The sequence below is a fragment of the Poecilia mexicana genome, unplaced genomic scaffold (assembly GCF_051168715.1).
Source record: "Poecilia mexicana isolate PSO_F unplaced genomic scaffold, ASM5116871v1 scaffold_6, whole genome shotgun sequence".
Lineage (NCBI taxonomy): Eukaryota > Metazoa > Chordata > Actinopteri > Cyprinodontiformes > Poeciliidae > Poecilia > Poecilia mexicana.
In genome coordinates, this window is record NW_028263375.1 from 33404131 (window position 1) to 33423950 (window position 19820).

The following is a 19820-nucleotide window of genomic DNA, read 5'->3' on the forward strand; positions in this document are numbered from 1 at the left end:
AGGGTCCAAACCGACGGGCACACTTTGGCATGCCCCTTAAAATTTCTGTGGAATTTTCTAGTTAACAGACCTATTCTACCTCACATTCAGTGCTGACCTTACTAAACACCGGACTTTACAACAAATGCGTTGCGTGATAGATATCTAACTTATGGGTCCACTCACTGTACTTACAGCCGACGTAGCGAAATAACTTCTAATGTCTGTCCTTTTCTTTTTTGGTGGCGACATGGTCTCAGAGACTCAGAAGGAGATGCGTGTGCCCAGCTAGCCGCCGCCTTTTTCAGCTAATCAAAGAACGTCCGACGATTCAACTGACTCCCCCTCCCCCCAGCCCCCGACAGCACCGTTCCGACTCGGTCTCGGAGGCTCATAATAAATGTCAAACTAAGAAGCTTCCGTTCCGCGCACCGCCTGTTGCTGCTAATCAAAGATCGTAGATCCACGTTCTTTGAGCCAATATGGCAAAAATTGGTCGGGACTTTTTCATATCCCGTGAATATTGGTCGGGACATGTCCCTACCGTCCCTACCCAAACCTACGCCCATGATCAGAACCTGTGACGGCGCATCGAGGACCAAGGCTGGTTACCTGGGTTGTGCTTTACCCCTGCGCCACCGCAGCTCCCTGTGACTTGAGTTTTATAGCCTTATAAAATAAAATAAAATGTCTGAGAATTTCTGATTTATCCTTGAATATCTGAATATGTAATGTGCTTATGAATATGTAGTTGCAAATACACTTTGCCACCTGCTAATCTGAAATGTATGAAATTTTATCTTTGTACATCCATGCATAAGAATTTATGTGTGTAAAAAAAAAAACTGAAAAAGATTTTTCTTGTAAAACATATTTACTCAAGTTACATTATTTTTTTGTCAAGGTCTATTTACAGAAACAAAGCAAAAAACTTTGTAAGACTCAAGTTCCCTCACCTGTGTGCAAGTACAACTTTTACCTGGATTCTCCTTCCTCTCAGCCAATGAGGCAGTGCTGTAAACCAGAAATGTAACAGTCTGCTGAGGTCTGATGCAGGCCAGCACCAGCTCTGAACAGGGAGAGGGGAAGACAAGAGGAAGGCTCGTCAGGAACTTTAATCAGCGAACACTGTTTTTAAAGCTTAAACAAAAAATTGTCCCACACACAGAAAGATGGCAGTGTTGAGTGAAGATGTTCTTCATCTGAACTGAGACAGAACAAGTGCTGCCTCCCTGCGAGAACATTACCAGATTCAAATTGTCCCTGACTTACATCTTGCAGAGTTGTGTCTTTTTGTTCTGCACAGTGTTGGTGTGTGTGGAGGTCAGTTTGACATGGAGGGCTGTGGGGTAGTGTGCGTAGGTGTGTGGTATGATCTTGTGGATAGTTGGCAATGGTGCAGTAAGGACCAGACATAATAGAGCTGTTGTCGACATGGATCCAGGCAGCGGTGGCTGAAAAGTCAGTTGGCCGGTTGATGGATCTCTGTGGAATTTATCTACCAAACATTGCTCATATTTCAAAGGACTTGATTTCATACTCCAAACTAAGCAGAGCGTTGTGAGACAAGAATCAGGGTTTAAGAAAGTGAAAATAATCAACACCATCCAACTTCATGTGTCTAAAATTTACCCCTAATGACAAATATCTTGGTTTTAACAACAATGACAAAAAATATTCTGCTGTATCTATTTAAATAAATTATGCAACTGGTTGCCTTAATTTTTTTTATGCTTATCAGTCAAGACCCAAAAGTATACATTTTTCCTATATTTCGTTAACATAAAGACTTGTTTTTCATTTGATTTCAGAATAGTCAGTATAGCACACTGTAATGACAAAGTGAAAACATATTTTCAAGCACTTTGTAAATTCATAAAAAATGTAAGCATTTAATATCATAAATACAAAAGTATTCACACCCTTTTGAATGAAGAAGTGAGGTCAGGTACATCTTACATCCATACTTATAATGTTTCTGAAACTAGATTGTAGTCCACCTTTATCATTTTCACTTGATTGGATATAATTTTGAATGGGACGTTTGTCCTGATAAGGTCCCACAGTCAACACTTTACATCAGAGGAGAAACCAAACAGTGGAGTCAGAGGAATGTCCTGTAGACCTCATTAACTGCTTTATGTCAAAGCAGAAATCTGTGGAAGAATAAGAACCAGGTCCAGCAGTACTGAACACTGTGGTCTCCTTTACTGGAAATGGGAGACGGGCCTTGGTCAGAGGTGACCACGAACACGCCATAGTCATTAGGGCAGAGAGAAAGGAGAACCACCCATACAGTCAAACTTCACTAACACTCTTCACCAATCCACCAATCAGGGGTTTACGGTAGAGAGGCAAGAAGGAAAACACTCTGTGTTGAAAGGTAAAGGTCAGTTTGATTAAATATTACCTGGTGACACCTTACAGATTGTCAAGCTAGAACAAATACAGTTATTATCTGCACTGATTAGTCCAAAGCAGACATTTCTAGGCTGGACTCCTAACATATGTTAAGATGAAATCAGCCAAATATAGATCACAGTCACACAGGAAAATGAGACTTAAATCTATCTGTGCACCTGAAAAGATAACCTGCTTATTCTGCCCATTCAACCTGACTGATCCTGAGCCCAGAGAGAAGGCTGGGAGAAAATCCCCTAAAACCAAGACAGCCGAGATCGAGCTCCCTTGTCGAAGAAACAAAAAACCTCCCTAAAGCAAAGAAATTAATTAAAACACGATTTGAATCAGAAATGCCCAAAGAACACTACTCCGAATTTGAGCAAATGGAAGAAGAAAGCTGGGGAGAGGGAAGTCTGGGCCTCCCTTCTGAAGCTGCTGCCCCCGCGACCCGACCTCGGATGAACCAGAAGAAAATGGATGGATGGATGGATGGAAGAAGAAAGCTGTGACTCGAAGTAGCTCCAGGTCGTGCTAGAGGGGCTAAACACCATCACGGCGGAAATTCAAGACTTCAAAAAGTGTATATATATATATATATATATATATATATATATATATATATATATATATATATATATATATATAAAAATTCCCCTCTCACCCTCCGTGGGTGGTCTCTTTCATCCTCTGAGCTCGGGTCCTCTACCAGAGGCCTGGGAGCTTGAGGGTTCTGCGCAGTATCTTGGCTGTGCCTAGAACTGCACATTTCTGGACTGAGATGTCTGATGTTGTTCCTGGGATCTGTTTGAGCCACTGCTCCAGTTTGGGGGTGACTGCCCCGAGGGCCCCGATGACCACAGGCACCACTGTGGTCTTCACCTTCCAGGCCTTCTCCAGTTCCTCTCTGAGGCCCTGGTATTTCTCCAGTTTCTCATGCTCCTTTTTCCTGATGTTGTGGTCACTTGGTATTGCTACATCCACCACAACGGCTTTCCTCTGTTCTTTATCCACCACCACAATGTCCGGTTGGTTCGACATTACCATCTTGTCTGTCTGGATCTGGAAGTCCCACAGGATCTTAGCTCGGTCATTCTCCACCACCTTTGGGGGTGTCCCCCATTTTGACCTCGGGGCTTCCAGTCCATATTCTGCACAGATGTTCCTGTACACTATGCCCGCCACTTGGTTATGTCGTTCCATGTACGCTTTCCCTGCCAGCATCTTGCACCCTGCTGTTATGTGCTGGACTGTCTCAGAGGCCTCCTTGCACAACCTACACCTTGGGTCTTGTCTGGTGTGGTAGATCTGAGCTTCTATTGCTCTGGTGTTTAGGGCCTGTTCCTGGGCGGCCAGGATGAGGGCCTCCGTGCTGTCCTTGAGTCCAGCTTTCTCCAGCCATTGGTAGGATTTCCTGATATCAGCCACTTCAGTTATTTGTCGGTGGTACATCCCATGTAGGGGCTTGTCTTCCCATGATGGTTCCTCCAGCACCTCGTCCTCTGTTCCCCATTGCCTGAGACATTCGCTGAGCACATCGTCCGTTGAGGCTTTGTCCTTGATGTATTTATGGATCTTAGATGTTTCATCCTGGACAGTGGCTCTCACACTCACTAGTCCTCTGCCTCCTTCCTTACGGCTCGTGTACAGTCTCAGGGTGCTGGATTTGGGGTGGAACCCTCCATGCATGGTTAGTAGCTTCCGAGTCTTAACATCCGTGGCCTTCATCTCTTCCATTGGCCAGCTAATTATTCCGGCAGGGTATCTGATTACTGGTAAGGCATAGCTGTTTATTGCACGGATCTTGTTCTTGCCATTGAGCTGGCTTCTCAGGACTTGCCTTATTCGTTGGAGGTATTTGGCTGTGGCTCCTTTCCTTGTGACCTCATCGAGGTTGCCATTTGCTTGTGGTATTCCCAGGTACTTGTAGCTGTGCTCTATGTCTGCTATCGTTCCCTCTGGGAGTGAGACCCCTTCTGTGCGGACGACCTTCCCTCTCTTTGTAACCATCCGGCCACACTTCTCTAGTCCGAATGACATCCCAATGTCAGTGCTGTAGATCCTGGTGGTGTGGATCAGTGAGTCGATGTCTCGCTCGCTCTTGGCGTACAGCTTGATGTCATCCATGTAGAGGAGGTGACTGATTGTGGCCCCATTCTTAAGTCGGTATCCGTAGCCAGTCTTGTTGATGATTTGGCTGAGGGGGTTCAGGCCTATGCAGAACAGCAGTGGGGACAGAGCATCTCCTTGGTATATGCCACATTTGATGGACACTTGTGCAAGCGGTTTGCAGTTGGCTTCAAGGGTGGTTTTCCACAGCCCCATCGAGTTTGCAATGAAGGCTCTTAGAGTCCTATTGATGTTGTACATCTCTAAGCATTCAATGATCCAGGTGTGTGGCATTGAGTCATAGGCTTTCTTGTAATCAATCCAAGCGGTGCACAGGTTGGTGTGTCGGGTTTTGCAGTCTCGGGCGACTGTGTGGTCTACAAGGAGTTGGTGTTTGGCTCCTCTACTATTTATGCCGATGCCCTTCTGTGCCGTGCTCATGTATTTATCCATGTGTCCGCTTATCTTAGCCGCTATGATGCCTGACATGAGCTTCCATGTTGTAGAGAGACAGGTTATTGGCCGATAGTTGGATGGGACTGAACCCTTTGAGGGATCCTTCTGGATCAGGATTGTGCGCCCTTCAGTTAACCATTCAGGGTGAGTCCCATTCTGTAGCAGCTGGTTCAGTTGAGCTGCCAGTCGCTCATGGAGGGCAGTGAGTTTCTTTAGCCAGTAGGCATGGATCATGTCAGGCCCTGGTGCTGTCCAGTTTTTCATACCCGAGACTCTTTCTTGGACATCTGCCACAGTGATGGTTACCGGGGCTTGTTCAGGGAGGTTGCTGTGGTCCTCTCGTAGAGAGGTTAGCCACTGTGCCTTGCTGTTGTGGGACGCCTCCCTTTCCCATATGCCTTTCCAGTATTGTTCAGTCTCCAGCCTTGGTGGGTCTGCTCTGTTGTTAGTACCCTGCCATTGAGAGTACACTTTAGCTGGTTGGGTGGAGAAGAGCCGGTTGATCCTCCTGGCTTCATTCTCTCTTGTGTATCTCTTTAGGCGGCTGGCCAAGGCTTGGAGCCTTTGTTTGGCAGTTTCGAGTGCTTCAGGTATGGGCATCTGGCTGTACTTCTTGGGTACTGATCTTTTCATTGCACCCCTTAGGAGCTCTGACAGCTGGCTCACTTCCCTCCTTGTTATCTTGATCTTAGCCTCTAACCGTCTTTTCCATGATGGATATTGGGTCTCATGGTTGCTCTTATAGCCGAGCATTTCAAGGATCACTGATGCTGAGTTGTATATCAGCTCATTGGTTTCTGTTATGGTGTTGGTAGGGATTGTTCTCAATCCCTACCAGGCCAGCATTGAGAACATTGATTGTTCTCAATGCTGCATTCACATCTTCAATGAGACTTTCTGATGGTACTTCACTCAGCCGTTGTAATTGGCGTCGGGGTTGCCTGGTGTTCATTCGGGCCACGATTCTCTCTCTCAGGTCAGTTGCTGTCTCGTTCAGCTTTGATAGTTCGTTCATTACTGGGGCTGCATACCCAGTCTCGGGGTGGGGAGTAGTTAACTCCCCCCTGACCTTACCTTTGGGCTCCTCCCTTATGCCGTAGCATTTGTGTTGTACCTCGTCAATCTCAAGTTGTGATAGCAGTTGCCGTTTGCGGATGTTGGAGCACTGAGCTACTAGTTGTTTGGCAGTCATTGTAGACTGTGGGTGTCGAAGTAACCATTCCACCCTCAGTCTTTGCATGTAACCCCTCTGACTAGGGTTACTTGAGTAGTAGCATTCCAACAGATCCATGTTTTCGTCTCTCGCCCATTTCCGTCTTGTTCCAGTAGCCCATTTTTCATCAAGGTGCTCTGGTTCCCCAGCACCTGACGCAGACCTTGTTTGGCCGGGCGACGTCTGAGCCGGCATGTCATGCTTATCAGTGTCTCTCATTGTATGAGGTAGGCTATATAGCTCCAAGGGTCTTGCCTAGGGACCCACACTGCATAGCTCAATTGCACTGTTGTAACTTGCCCCCAACCTGGATTCGAACCCCGGTCTCCCAGGTGGTAGACTGGTGTCTTACCCACTGAGCTATACAGTCAGCTATATATATATATATATATATATATATATATATATATATATATATATATATATATATTGTTACGTCCATATATATTACCGGTTGGTAATGGCGAACCAACCGGACATTGTGGTGGTGGATAAAGAACAGAGGAAAGCCGTTGTGGTGGATGTAGCAATACCAAGTGACCACAACATCAGGAAAAAGGAGCACGAGAAACTGGAGAAATACCAGGGCCTCAGAGAGGAACTGGAGAAGGCCTGGAAGGTGAAAACCACAGTGGTGCCTGTGGTCATCGGGGCCCTCGGGGCAGTCACCCCCAAACTGGAGCAGTGGCTCAAACAGATCCCAGGAACAACATCAGACATCTCAGTCCAGAAATGTGCAGTTCTAAGCACAGCCAAGATACTGGAGGAGAACCCTCAAGCTCACAGGCCTATGGTAGAGGACCCGAGCTCAGAGGATGAATGAGAGAGACCACCCGCGGAGGGTGAGAAGGGAATTTTATATATATATATATATATTAGGGCTGTTGTAAACGAATATTTTAGTAATCGAGTAATCTATCGATTATTCTTACGATTAATCGAGTAATCGGATAAAAAAAATTATAAAATGAAATATTGGTAAATCTGGCATAATACCAGTCGGTGTTACTATCAGATATCAATATCAGTCCAATTTTTCATATTTGAGCATCCCTAACAGTTGCTTTATTGTAGTTTAGAAAACTAACCTGTAACAATAATAGCTCACTTTCTAAGTTAACCAGAAGAAAAGTTATAGAAAAATCTGAAATTATATTGAATTTAGTAACAAAGAGGCAGGCTCACAAATATGCTTATAAAAATGTCTACAATCCAGCTTTTAGTTTATGTATTCATCTTCAGTGAGTTTAATAGATTAATTAAACTCACCTTGCCACCTAACCTGTCACGCTTTGGGTTTGAAAATACGGGAAATGCCGCCTGGAGTGGGAGGAGAGGGCGAATGAACGAACGTAAGATGGGGTGGAGGGGAGGAAATAGACCAGCGGACTGACGAACCGTTAGACCGGGGGACGAACACGGGGGGAAGCAATACGGGATATTTACGACACCTTCACTGGTCACACTCAGAAACTCATCTACCAGCCATGTACGATGCGCTCCGCCACCCGTTTCTTCAGACCGGGATATGAAATTTATTGTGCGGTTCGTCGGTAAAGCTACATTTCCACGGTAAGCATCAGCTACTCAGCCGCCCGCCCTGTTCAGTCTATCCGCTCACCTCAGCGCTCTTCCCGCCGTTCGCTTTCAACCAGCAGCCCCGGAGGAGAAATGCTGCCGTACTCCAGGCATTCCCCAGTCATTTTAAGGATGCTTATTGGTTCCCCAAAAACGATAAAAAGTCGGGCATTATCATCAATCAATAAAATTCCCACGGGCCAATCTTGAAGATTGGACTTTATGCCGCTGAGACTTAGCTTTTGTCAACAACTCAGAGGCGGAAGTGAGAGCTCCGCGCAACGCAAATGAACACGCACGGAACACGGTGCGCTAACTAATAAAACATAAATTAACAAAGCTTCGAGGCAGGTAAATTTTCCTCGAGGAATTTTAGTAATCGAGGTACTCGAATCATTCGAGGAATCGTTTCAGCCCCAATACATATATATATATATATTGCTTCTTTGTGTGCTTTGGAGTTTCTGTGCTGATTAATTTTTTTGCAAAGCGATGAATTGTGAATTGTTACAAATTAGAGCTGTATTTCCTTCAGCCCACTGGCTCCAATGTTGAACCTTGAGATGCCATGAGACCTAAATTCTGAACATCATGGCATGGAGTGCATCCCAGTTTTCCATGTCTGGCATATAACCATTCATTTTACCTTTTAAACTGGTTATATTGATCCTGTGTCCAGACAGAGGGATAATCAGCAGCCCAGCATCATGACCTGTTTGTTCTCAAGATCCTGCAGCTTCATCTTCCTAACATGGCGCCTCCTCACCCTGACTCTCATACTGATAGGAGGAACCACAGAGCTCAGTTAAGTTAAAGCTCATCTTCTGAAGTTGGGATATTTTTCCTCCAACAGGTTCCAGAGGAATCACCTCAAACCAGATGTTGGACTGGATTTTATTTCACTGTCACTTGTGAATGTTAGCTTCTCATTTTCAACAGTGGAGCTATAAAGGTTGAAAAAGGTTATAATTTTGGAGAAAGTCTCATCAACATCAATATTTCCACTAAATAAGAGGCAAAAAAAATTGTTTGATAAAGGAAAAGCCTTTCAGACTTTGAACCCGACAGCATCAAACTATTTTTTTATATTAGACAATTAATTTAATTTCACATAATTATCGCAGTAGAAGCCATTTGTTTGTTAAATACTTAATGAAACATATTTACCGTGTTTGATGTTTGTTGTAAATGACGTATAGTCACAAAGAACGAGGTAATTAGCCCAAGTTTGTCGTTTATTGAACGTTCAGAAATTACAGCGGCTGTGATGCCACAGCAAAGGTAAACAAAGGTAAAATAACTGAACAGGTGATGAACTCTAAGGGGGCGTTTACACGACAAAGATACAACAAAAACGGAATATTTGTTCTGTTTTTGTTGGATCATCTTCTACATGAAAACGTTCTAATTACAATCTTTGTTCACACAGTAACGGTACACATCAAAAACGTGTAATGCTCTCGCTGTGCCTAGTTGGTGCTAAGTTCTTTGAAACTGAAGAAATTGAAGGCACATGGATTCGCGTTTCCCCATCAGGTACCGTTCTCCCATAGGCTGGGAGAAAACACGCACTATGTGTGTCTGATTAGGGCACATGCAGTTGGAAAAAGTGGGATAACTTTGCTGAAACACCTTGTTTGAGCTTTCACGGTGTCCGTAGCGGGCCGGCGGCATGGGCGGGCATTGGGGGACATTGATCATTGAACATATGAGCGTGGAAGAATGGTTTAAAATCTGTAAAATGCAGTGCACAGCCACCTGCTTCTTTGTGTGGAGGGAATTTAATTGGAAAAATATGATTAGATTTTTCATAACCCCAAAGATCAGGACCAGGATGGTATCTAGTTCACAGTCATACTGGAGACTGTGACCAGACTGATGCAGGTCACACGCACATATTCTGGTTCTGTCAAAAGTTAACCACATACTGGCATAATGTATATCTTAACTTGAAAAACATATTAGGATATGGAATACCCAGATCATGTAAAACACTCTACCTGGGCTGTCTCACACACGACGTAATTGAAAAGGATGATGAATATCTTTTTAAAATATTGCTCTCAGCAACAAAAAATCCCATCACAAAACTATGGTACAAACAGGAACCACCGACGGTGGAGCGGTGGCTGGGCATTGTGGAAAAAATCTTTGTGATGGAGAAGATCACACATAGACTAAGATTGCAGGAGGATCAGTTTATTGTAAAATGGGAAAAGTGGAGCGACTACAGATGATGCCACTTTTGTAACCAGTTAAATAAGGACATTGATGACGAACATTTGTATATGAATGTAAATGTATTGATATCTCTCCTCTGTATCTGTTCGAAGAAATGTTCAATAAAAAATAAGTAAAAAAAAAAAACAAGACATCCATGTTTTCAGAGGCTCAAGACTTTAGAATACTGTAAACTAGCTACCTATGTATTTTGTTGAATTAATTTTTTTTTTATAGGTTTACACCTCGACCTGAAATTTTTTGTTAGGCATTGTGATCTATTCTGTGTTCCTCTTGTTTTTAAAGATTATTTGTCAGTTCGAGTTAGAATAAGTTTCTAACATAACAAAATGCAAAGAAAGTCAAGCATTGTGATTCTTTCAGGAGGCACTTTATGCAAATAAATAAAATACGTAGAGAAACATATTGTGGTTTTTTTTATATAACAGATCAGGAGCTCAGACCAGTTCTGCTTTTCATCTCTGAGATCTCCAGGAATATGGGAAATGCTGGTTTCTCTAAGTTTTCTGCAGCAGGTTTCTGTTTGTTGTGCTTTTACATCCAGTTGATTTTTATCAGGCCTCAGGCTGATAAAATGATGTGATGCGTTTGCTGTGCAGAATGTCTACAGTGCACTGACGGCCTCTCACAGCCAGGGGGAGAAAGAGAAGGAGCAGTGGGGACATTGGGAGGGCAAAACCATTTGCATGATAAGAGCTCAAATGACCAGGGTAGACCGGTGGTACCAGGATCTGAGAGGAAGTGACGTGTCGGGTTCCTCTCTCCTCCCTCTTTTCCTCCCGCAGAGGTACGAGTGATCAGGGGAAGGAAGGGGCAGCAGGGGGCTGGTAGATGGGCCACGCAGCACTCTCATTCTTGTTGTGTGAGATCAGGAAGTAGCAGGATGCATCGGGATCTGCTTGAGTGCTGAAAAGAAGACAGAACCAAACTAAAGGAGCTACGGAGAGGAAAAAGGAGAGAGGAGGGCTAAAAGCTGAAGGGGTTTTCGGGGGGAACTTGAGGATCTTCCTTCAGGATCTAAGTGTCTCCCAGGGACTGAGAAAGTCCTGTCCTGGAATTACACCATCTAGGTCACAGCTCCAGGGATAAAATGAACTATTTGGTGAGTGTGTGTATGTGTGTGGAAAATCACTACTTCCTAAGGGTTTTTTTTTTCTTTCTTTGGTGTTTGACTGCTTGTTATTGGTTTAGCATTTGAAGATTTTAGCAGGACCTGTTATACCTCAGCTCTGTCTGGACGGAGGCGGGGGTGGAGGGAGCTGAGGGGGAAAAAAGACGGGGAGGAGGGAGAGAAATTGGAGTGAACTTTTTTTCTCTGCGGATTCCTGCCTTTTGTTGGCTCTCAGCAGGGTGTGTGTGTGTGTGTACTTTGACTGTGCTGTAGTGGAATGTGAAAGAACATAAAGTTAAAAACTCCTCCCATTCTTATTAAAGGTTAAGTTACAGAGAGAAGATCAACAGCCGAGCTAACGGTGACGTTAAATGGAGGTAAAATGGAAAATATGGAAAGGAGAGACCAGACCATCCAAAGGAGGAGGTCAGAGGTGGAACTTGATGGGTTTATTATGCTGGAAAAGTGAGAAACTAAAGATGGAATGGGACAGATGGGGGTGGAGGGCATTGAGTGTGTGTGTTTGTGCGCGCATGTGTGTGTGTGTGTTTCCGCTGACTCAGTAACATGGTAGAGAGAAATACAGATTTAATGGCCAAAGGGCAGGAGAGGCGAACTCCAGTCTAATAGAAAAGCTTTGGCTAGCTGGGAGTAGCTAACAGCCCCTGACATTCCCTGCTGTTTGTGAGACTTCAGTTGTGTGGTTCACATCCTGCCTCCATGTTTGTGTGTTTAGGGTAACTACACAGTCAGGAATGTAGCAGACAGAGAAACACTGCAGAGTAGATTGCTATGAGTGGAACAAGTAATTACACGCCAGTAATTAGTGTGTAATTAATATGGGATAGCATTCCAGTGAGTTGGCACACAGCTGCTGCTCTGTCAGAGCTTCACTGCTGGCTGTGAATGGCAACCATGCTGTTCCTCATCCTTCAGGATCACTCTTAGAGACAGAATGGAGACAAGCAGGTCTGTGTAGTCAGATCTTTATTTGTTTCATGTTGATGATCCCAGCATCATTTTTTTTGAATGACCTGTGATAAAATGGTGGCTTCATTTCAGAATAAGGTCCCTTAACAAGAGCAAAAACAGAGACCTTCAAGAGACCAGGAGGTTTCCCTCCAGACCACAGAAAATAGCATATACTGATGCTTATTTACTCATTTCACTGTTTTAGTTTGAATTATTTAGGGAAATAATCCAAACATTTAGAAAAGTGTTTATTTCCTTTAAAATTTTCAAACTTTTGTCACTCTATAACTACAAACTTTTAAATATTCTGCTAGGATTCAAATAATAGATCAACTGAATGAATGAACCAACATCATTAAGAGCAAGGAAAACACCAGAGAGAGAAAACTGAAGCTGGGGAGAAGCTTAAGCAAGGCTGGGTTCTAAAACTGTATCCTAAGGTTGTTGTAAACCATTATTTTAGTACATTAGTAGTCTGTTATTCTCACAAATAATAGAGTAATCAAATAAAAAATTGTCCCGCTCTGTAGTAGCTACTTAGGGTAGCAAAATAAATATATGAAGGAGAAATGCTAGTAAAAACAATTCAATTCCTTTTCTTTTATGTAAGGTAATTTTATTTATATAGCACATTTTCAGCAACAAGGCAGTTCAACGTGCTTTTAATAAGAAAACACAGTATTGCTTAAAATGAAATGTGATTCAAACTTCACTTTTAGTCTCAAATTTGATGTACGAAAAATTACATTATAGGAAAAGATACTAATCTTTATAACTCTTCTTGATCAGCAAGTAGATGCAACCCAGGAGAATGTATAAAGACTGTCATGTTTTTGGACTTTGGGAGGAAGTTGGAGTATCGACAGAGAACCCACCAGAAGAACATGCAAACTCCATGCAGTTTAAGGGACAGCTTACACAGACCTAACATTGGACTTAATTTACATTTTGCAATATTTTTTTTATTTTATTTTATTCATCATCTGAAAATCAGCTTCACAACTAACACTGAGGATGAAATATCATTTCTTACTGTGGCGATGTCTAATCCAGTAATATCAGTAAACTATCAGTGCTGCTGTCATAAAGGCTGTGATCATAAAGCTAAGATGACATCCTGTCCAACATCACACTGGTGAAAAATATCCCACTCAGGGTGGGAAAAATGTTCAAATCAAAGTGATCTATGTCTGACTGACTTGCTGCTTCTTTATCAGATTGAGATATTTTGAGATTCTGGTTTCAGTCTTAACTTCTGTAAGTCACTCAGATATATCTGTTCAGAATTAACACAGGTCCTCAGATAAGTTCAGTCTGTCATTTTACACTTATATTTAAATATAAACTTAAAGGAAGGGATAATTTTAAGGAATTGACTCTGTGAGGACATAAATCTTGTTTTTGTCACTGATTTACTGGCTGAGTCATGGAGGCCTGGAATTCCCTTCTGCCCCCCAACATGACAGAAAAGCACACACTCTACACCAGTGGTTCCCAACCCTGGTCCTCAGGGACCGCTCTCCTGAATGTTTTTGATGAGTCCGGACTCCAGCACAGCTGATTCACATGACTGCATTACCTCTTTTGTAGTCCCGCAATTGCTGCAGAAGCTGCTTAATCACCGGTTCTTTTAACCCAGGTGTGCAGCAGCAGGGAAACACCTAAAATATGCAGGGCAGTAGGCCCTGAGTACCAGGGTTGGGGATCACTGCTCTACACCAACCGCTCCACTGCCTGCAGTCTGATGTACTCATACTGCTCTAATGTCCCACCTGGAGCTGTGAGTTATCTGACCGGTTATCCAGAACCAGGTCAGTTCCTGGTTAGAAAGGTTCAGACTGTTTTTCTGCCGACCCTGACTTACTTCACCTAACAGGTCATCCAGAGGCATCATGCGTGACTGATGCCAGTCAGCCAGTCACAAGGCAGGTGCTGTTCTCTTTCACTTAGAAACATTATGAAACATAAAACATATGACTTCATTTATTTCATTGCGATCAGAAGCAATATATTTATTTTCAAAAACCTCAAAATATTCTTTATTTAAGTTATTTTTTCACTTTGGACAGAAAACGTGAATAGAGGACACGGATGAAAACCAGGCTGGGATTTACACCTGCTGTTTGTTTAGTCACATTAAATCTAGACCAACATGTTCAACATTTTGGTCTGACATTAATAGCTGCTGCTGGCTAAATGATTCTCTTCTGGCCCTGACTGACTTATCCGCTGGTCTCTGGCTGGCGTTTTGCAAGGAGGGATTTCTTTGTTAAACAACAGAGGTCATCCTCTTCACAGCACCATTGTTTCAGCTCCGCTCTCTTGGGAATCTATTCTTGTCTTACTGACTTTTGCCCAAACTGGAAGCGTATCACTTCAAATGATTTGTACTTTTCATTGGCTAAGTGATTACTCTAACTGTTGTTGGTAGCTTGAACACTCTGATACAGCCAGCTCAGAGTGTAGGTGTTTCCCATACCTAGAGGAGAACTCACCTTAAGATCCATAAATTCAATCAGTCATTATAATCTTGATAACAATTTTTTTGTTGTCGTTTTCATCAAAATTTCTCTTGAGCCAGGTCCTTCAACATATTCTGGCATATTTACCAAGTAACTGTTAGCTAGAGCTAACCAGGGAGAAATCTTAAGGAAATTTCATGTAGCTGTTTATAAATCAATTACTTGTGAAACAGGGTGCACCCCCCCAAATCCCCACAGGACCTTTTGCCTTAAGTCTTCTGAACAGTCTTCTTACTTCATCAGTAACTAAAACAAAATCCCTAAAGATCATCCTCTGCTACATTCTTGTACAGCTCTTTCATATTTCCACCCATGAAATCCTCACTGCTCTCATTTGGTGAACAACACCATATCTGTACTTACCAAACATGTGGACATTTATGCCAATAACAGTTCACACATTCACATTAGAAATATCCTCCCTGCTGTCCTGAGAGACCTCCAGACTTTGTTTTGTTCTCGTTTTAGAGTATGAACATGAAGGCACGTTTACATGGATGTAAATAATCAGAATAACTGGCACATGAGAATAAAAATTCATCATAAGAATGCCCAAATCAGAATATTTTGATTAGATTCAACTTGATTGGAATGAAATTATAATCTGGTTGGTTTATGCTGGTTACTCATCCTGATTGTGGCAAACTGACCTGACAGAAAGGACCTCACTATGCCGCCAAGCCCTGCTTCTCAACAACTCAATTAGATCTCTAATCCTTTACAGAAAAAAGTTTCATTGAACTTTGTAATGAGATTTTACTGCTACCTCCATGTAGGACTGTGTGATGCAGTTCCTCATGTCTGTCCTGCTTCAGAATATTGTATCTTAGTTTTATGCAGCGGACCTGGTGTGACTCTGCTCCAAACCAGTTTTCTCTTTAGTGCGGAGGTTTTGGTTCTGGCTCAGCCGTCTTAGAGACTCGATTGTGTGTTTACTGTAAACGGACCTCATGCTGTTCTTACATAATTCAGAGCTCAACCTTCTGGATTTGTTGAAATGAGTTTAAACATAATTATGTTTTAATATTTGTGAATCAATTCAGAATCATTCATATCTCCACCACAGGAATTCAGTCACATACTATGTACATGTTTCAAAAAGCTTTTAAAAGACTAAATGAAATATCAAACTGTAAACTGAATTAAGTCTATTTTGTGCAGATGCTCCTTTCAGGTATTATCTGAAATGATTTAACTGATTTGGGTTTTTAAAAAAAAACAACTTTCAAAATAGGCTAAAATCCACCATTTTCTACATGTTTACAGAACAAGGCTAACTTTGCACATGTGATGTAAAGACCTGTAGGTGATGTAGGTGATGGGACACCAGATGAATAAAGTAGAAGTAGAACTACAACAGTCAGTCAGTGAGGTAGTGAGTTACTGGAATCTGCCCTCACTGTGGATCAGAACCCTGCAGTCATCACCAGACTGGACCAAATTAACTTCTGATAAATGTTAGAGAGTTTTTGTTTTAGATGTGGAATGGATAACATTATTTAATAATTACAGATTGAACTTGCAGATTGAAATTGCTGCTGATTAGAAATAGAAATTCATTCTGAATTACTGCCATTTTATTTAATAAAACCAAACCACAATTAGTCTGTGATAATTCTGAGGAGTCGCCTTGTCAGTGCACAGCTCAGTTATTTAATGAAACTACAGGAGCATGTTGTTTCCATCTGAAATTACAGTACAAATATGGAAATATGTTGTCATATTTACCACTATTCTCCCAATTATTCACTTTTGAGCTCTTAAAAAATCCACATGTTGACATAAAAGCCATAAAAGAAAATGGATGACATGACCTCTTTGATACTGAATCAACGGAAGCTGTCTTTGATTTTGTTTGTGCTATAGACCAGACTCCATGTAGATAACACTGACATTGAATGAGTCTCAAAATTGGCATTAGGTAAAAAAAAATGCGTCATCCACAACTAACAACACAGTATGAGTGTGCTGTAGGAGTGTACAGTGCAGCAGGGGCGTTGTTCTTGAAGCGCCTCTCAAGGGAGGGGTGTATTTTGTTTTGATGGTATCCAGCGTGTTTTTTTTTCTGAGCTGAGTTTCTTAACCCTTATTCCTTCCTGGCCGTCTCAGAGCAGGAGCATGTGCATTGTCCATATGAACAATCTCTGTCTGTGTATGGTTGTGTCTGGATTGGCACTTCAGCTAGCTGACAAACAACATGCTATGGATCACGGCGTGTTTGTCCTGCTGCTCAGTGCTGACTCATTGTCCACGGTGACATCTCAGCTGCAGCTTTCTCAGAGGATTTATGAGCAAACCTCTGCTTCTTAAAACCAACCTCAGCCAGATTCCTTCAGTTTGTATTCAGTCTTCAATGTTCATACATTTAGGCTCTTCTTGCTGATCCAGAGCTGTTTTGAGCTTCTGTGGTTTTAAATGTCATATCTAATGTAAAGATGAGGGCTTGTGCTTGCATCACAAAGATGTTTTTAGCACAGTGGTAAAGCTAGTTTGTCATCACAGTGTATGTGTGGACAAGTTTTTATCTCTGATGTGTAAGTACTGGTTGGGAAAGCCCTTAAATATGTGCTGCTGTGTGGGTCCTCTGTCATATGTTGAACACAATCATTTCCAAATGTGTTGTTATTTTATGGAATGGACAATTAAGAGATCCTGACAGTGTGATAAGTGGAATCAAAAGTCCAACAGTTTGAGGGTATTAAAACAAAAATATATTGTGAAAATATATTCTGATAATATTAAACATTTTCAGTTTGAGTTGCTTTAGTTTAGGTGTATGTTTGAGCTGGTTAGTTTCCACAACTCCAAGGATGGATTTCAATTTTCAACAAGCTGAGGGTGAAATGATTTCACTGAGGGCCGGGGAATTACTACCAGGGTTTAAATTTTGTGGGTACTATGACAAAAGTACACACACACACACACACACACACACACACACACACACACACACACACACATATATATATATATATATATATATATATATATATATATATATATATATATATTTGTAATCAATTGCATATCAATGATATGCAATTGATTACAACAGGAGATAGATGCAAGATCGTTTCATGGACAAAATGTGCATGGTTCATAAGCTGGGGTCATTCCCAATGAAAACATGAGGATCCACTGTACAACCATTATTTCATTGTTTGTTTATCCTCAAAACTGACTTCAGTCCCAAAGGGTGAAGAGCTGGTCATCAATGAACAAATGGCCCCATTCCAAGGCAGGTAAAGACTGAAGCAATACCTGCTAAACCCAAATATATGGGTCTGCAGGGTACTTCATAAAGCTGGAGCAGATGGTGTTCCTTACAACGTGAAAATCTACACAGGGTCAAATCTACCAGATATGGGAGCTGGTGGAAATGTTGTCCTTTGCTTGGCTCAAATTCTACCAAAAAAATCAGAACTACAAACTCTTATAAAAAGAACCTGCAGCCCTAAGTCCTGTCACTGATGTGAATCTGGTCGCTACAACCCATAGATAATCAGATAAACAGATGGTGATTCCCAGATACGCCAATAATCAAGTGCCAAAAATGTGATACACACTTTTTTTCACAACAGCAAGCAATTCCTTCCTGATGTTTAACATATAATAGGGAAAAAGACTAATTTCAACATCCTTAGTGATTCTAACTCTGCCAAACATACACATGTACAAACACACAAATGCTTGTTTTAGTAATTTGCGCAAATGTACCATTCATTAATCAAAGTTAGTTGTTTATTTTATATTTGGTGAGTTGGAACCATGTCTGATTTATTTTGGTCAAAAAAAAAGTTTTTTATTAATATAGTTTTTGTTTGATTTGTATTTCATTTCTCATAATCACTGTAGAAAACTTGGCATTTTAGACCCCTTGTAGCGCAATGTTGCCCTGAGGCAACAAACCCAAATTCGGTTCCGGGAGGTGTCAGGGTCCGATTTTATGATTGATATGTAATTAGGGATCAACAAGCTCCCAAAGAATGCAGGAAAATAACTTTCCCCCAAAAAATAAAAAAGTCATGCCATAGAGGGTTAATTAACACAAAGCTTTAGCCTGTTATAGCCGCCGGAGAGAAACTTGATGTGTGAATCAAACATAAACTGGAGATGCGCTTTTATTTTGAAAAGAGAACGCCATAACTTGCGCTGTCGCGCACATTAAAATTGAGTGCAGGCTGAATTTTCTGCCATTTCCGAAGAGGCAGCTAGCTTTTTCCCACTGATAGATGGGGTTTCCGATGCTGGCTGTCGGCTTCTAAACACTTCTGATAATGCTGACATTAATGTAGGAACATTAACGATGTCATTTAAAATATTAGTTGCCTCGGTTAGTCACTGCCGCTCAGCTATTTTTCTGTCCGTGAAAACCTGCCTACTCCTGCCTGGGGTCCAATCAGAAACTGAAATTTTAAGTTAACTTTCGTTGCAATCAAACTCTGGATAGTGAATGTGAGAGAGTTTGATAGTGAATGTGAGAGATTTTGATAGTGAATGTGAGAGAGTTTGATAGTGAATGTGAGGCACCCACTTAATTATAATCGGATTTACAAATCTAGACCCCCTGCATGTTATTGTTTACATAAGGAAATTTTGCGCATGCGTAAAATGCTGGAGGGCAAAAAGGCTATTCCTTTGACATGCCATCCACAGCCGCACCGCCGCCGCAGAATAATTCCGTTATCTCAATCAAACTTAGACATGTAGATATTATTAATTTTGTGCTGTGCTCCACAGCAAAGGGAGAAACCGTTAAAGTACAACTCAAAACCACGTCTTTCTCGCTCTCTGTATCAGCACAGCTACTGTATGGCCAGCTCGCTTTACTGTCTCTTACTCTGTAGTTGTGGAGTGACAATGTCTGGGATCATGAGCGCCCCCAGCGATGAGGCACGAGAACTGCCTGCCTCACCTCGAATCTGTTCTCTGCCGTTTCTGATTGCTCGTCAGCAGACAAAACACGTCACACACACAGTTGGTGACAATAAAAACACTGTACATTAAATACATAAGCTACATTATGGAAAATCAGTTCATACATTAAATGTTTTAACCATGTTATTGGCGACATACAGACAGGAGGAGCATGCTCTCATAGAATGGCAGCCAGTGCAGTTAGCAAGAGGTTGCGCAATCCCCGGTGAGGCTCAGCTCGCTGCTGCTGCCTCACCGGCTTCGCTTCTGAGCATTTGAATAGGAAAATGCGAAAATTAAGTGATTTTGAAGGGGGAAAAAA

At 42.0% G+C, this 19820-nt stretch overlaps 1 protein-coding gene across 3 annotated transcripts in view; it reads left to right on the plus strand.

The window, feature by feature from the left end:
- Positions 1–19820, plus strand: part of bcar1 (BCAR1 scaffold protein, Cas family member) — a 109730-nt gene that overhangs the window by 19945 nt on the left and 69965 nt on the right. The window contains exon 1 of one of the 3 annotated variants that reach the window (XM_088006639.1): positions 10536–11078. The exons of the other annotated variants lie outside the window; for them this stretch is intronic. Within the exon in view, the coding sequence (XP_087862765.1) occupies positions 11067–11078 (12 nt within the window). The 5' untranslated portion in view covers positions 10536–11066. Of the gene's footprint in view, positions 1–10535; positions 11079–19820 lie in introns of those variants that run through there. 3 annotated transcript variants of the gene reach the window in all.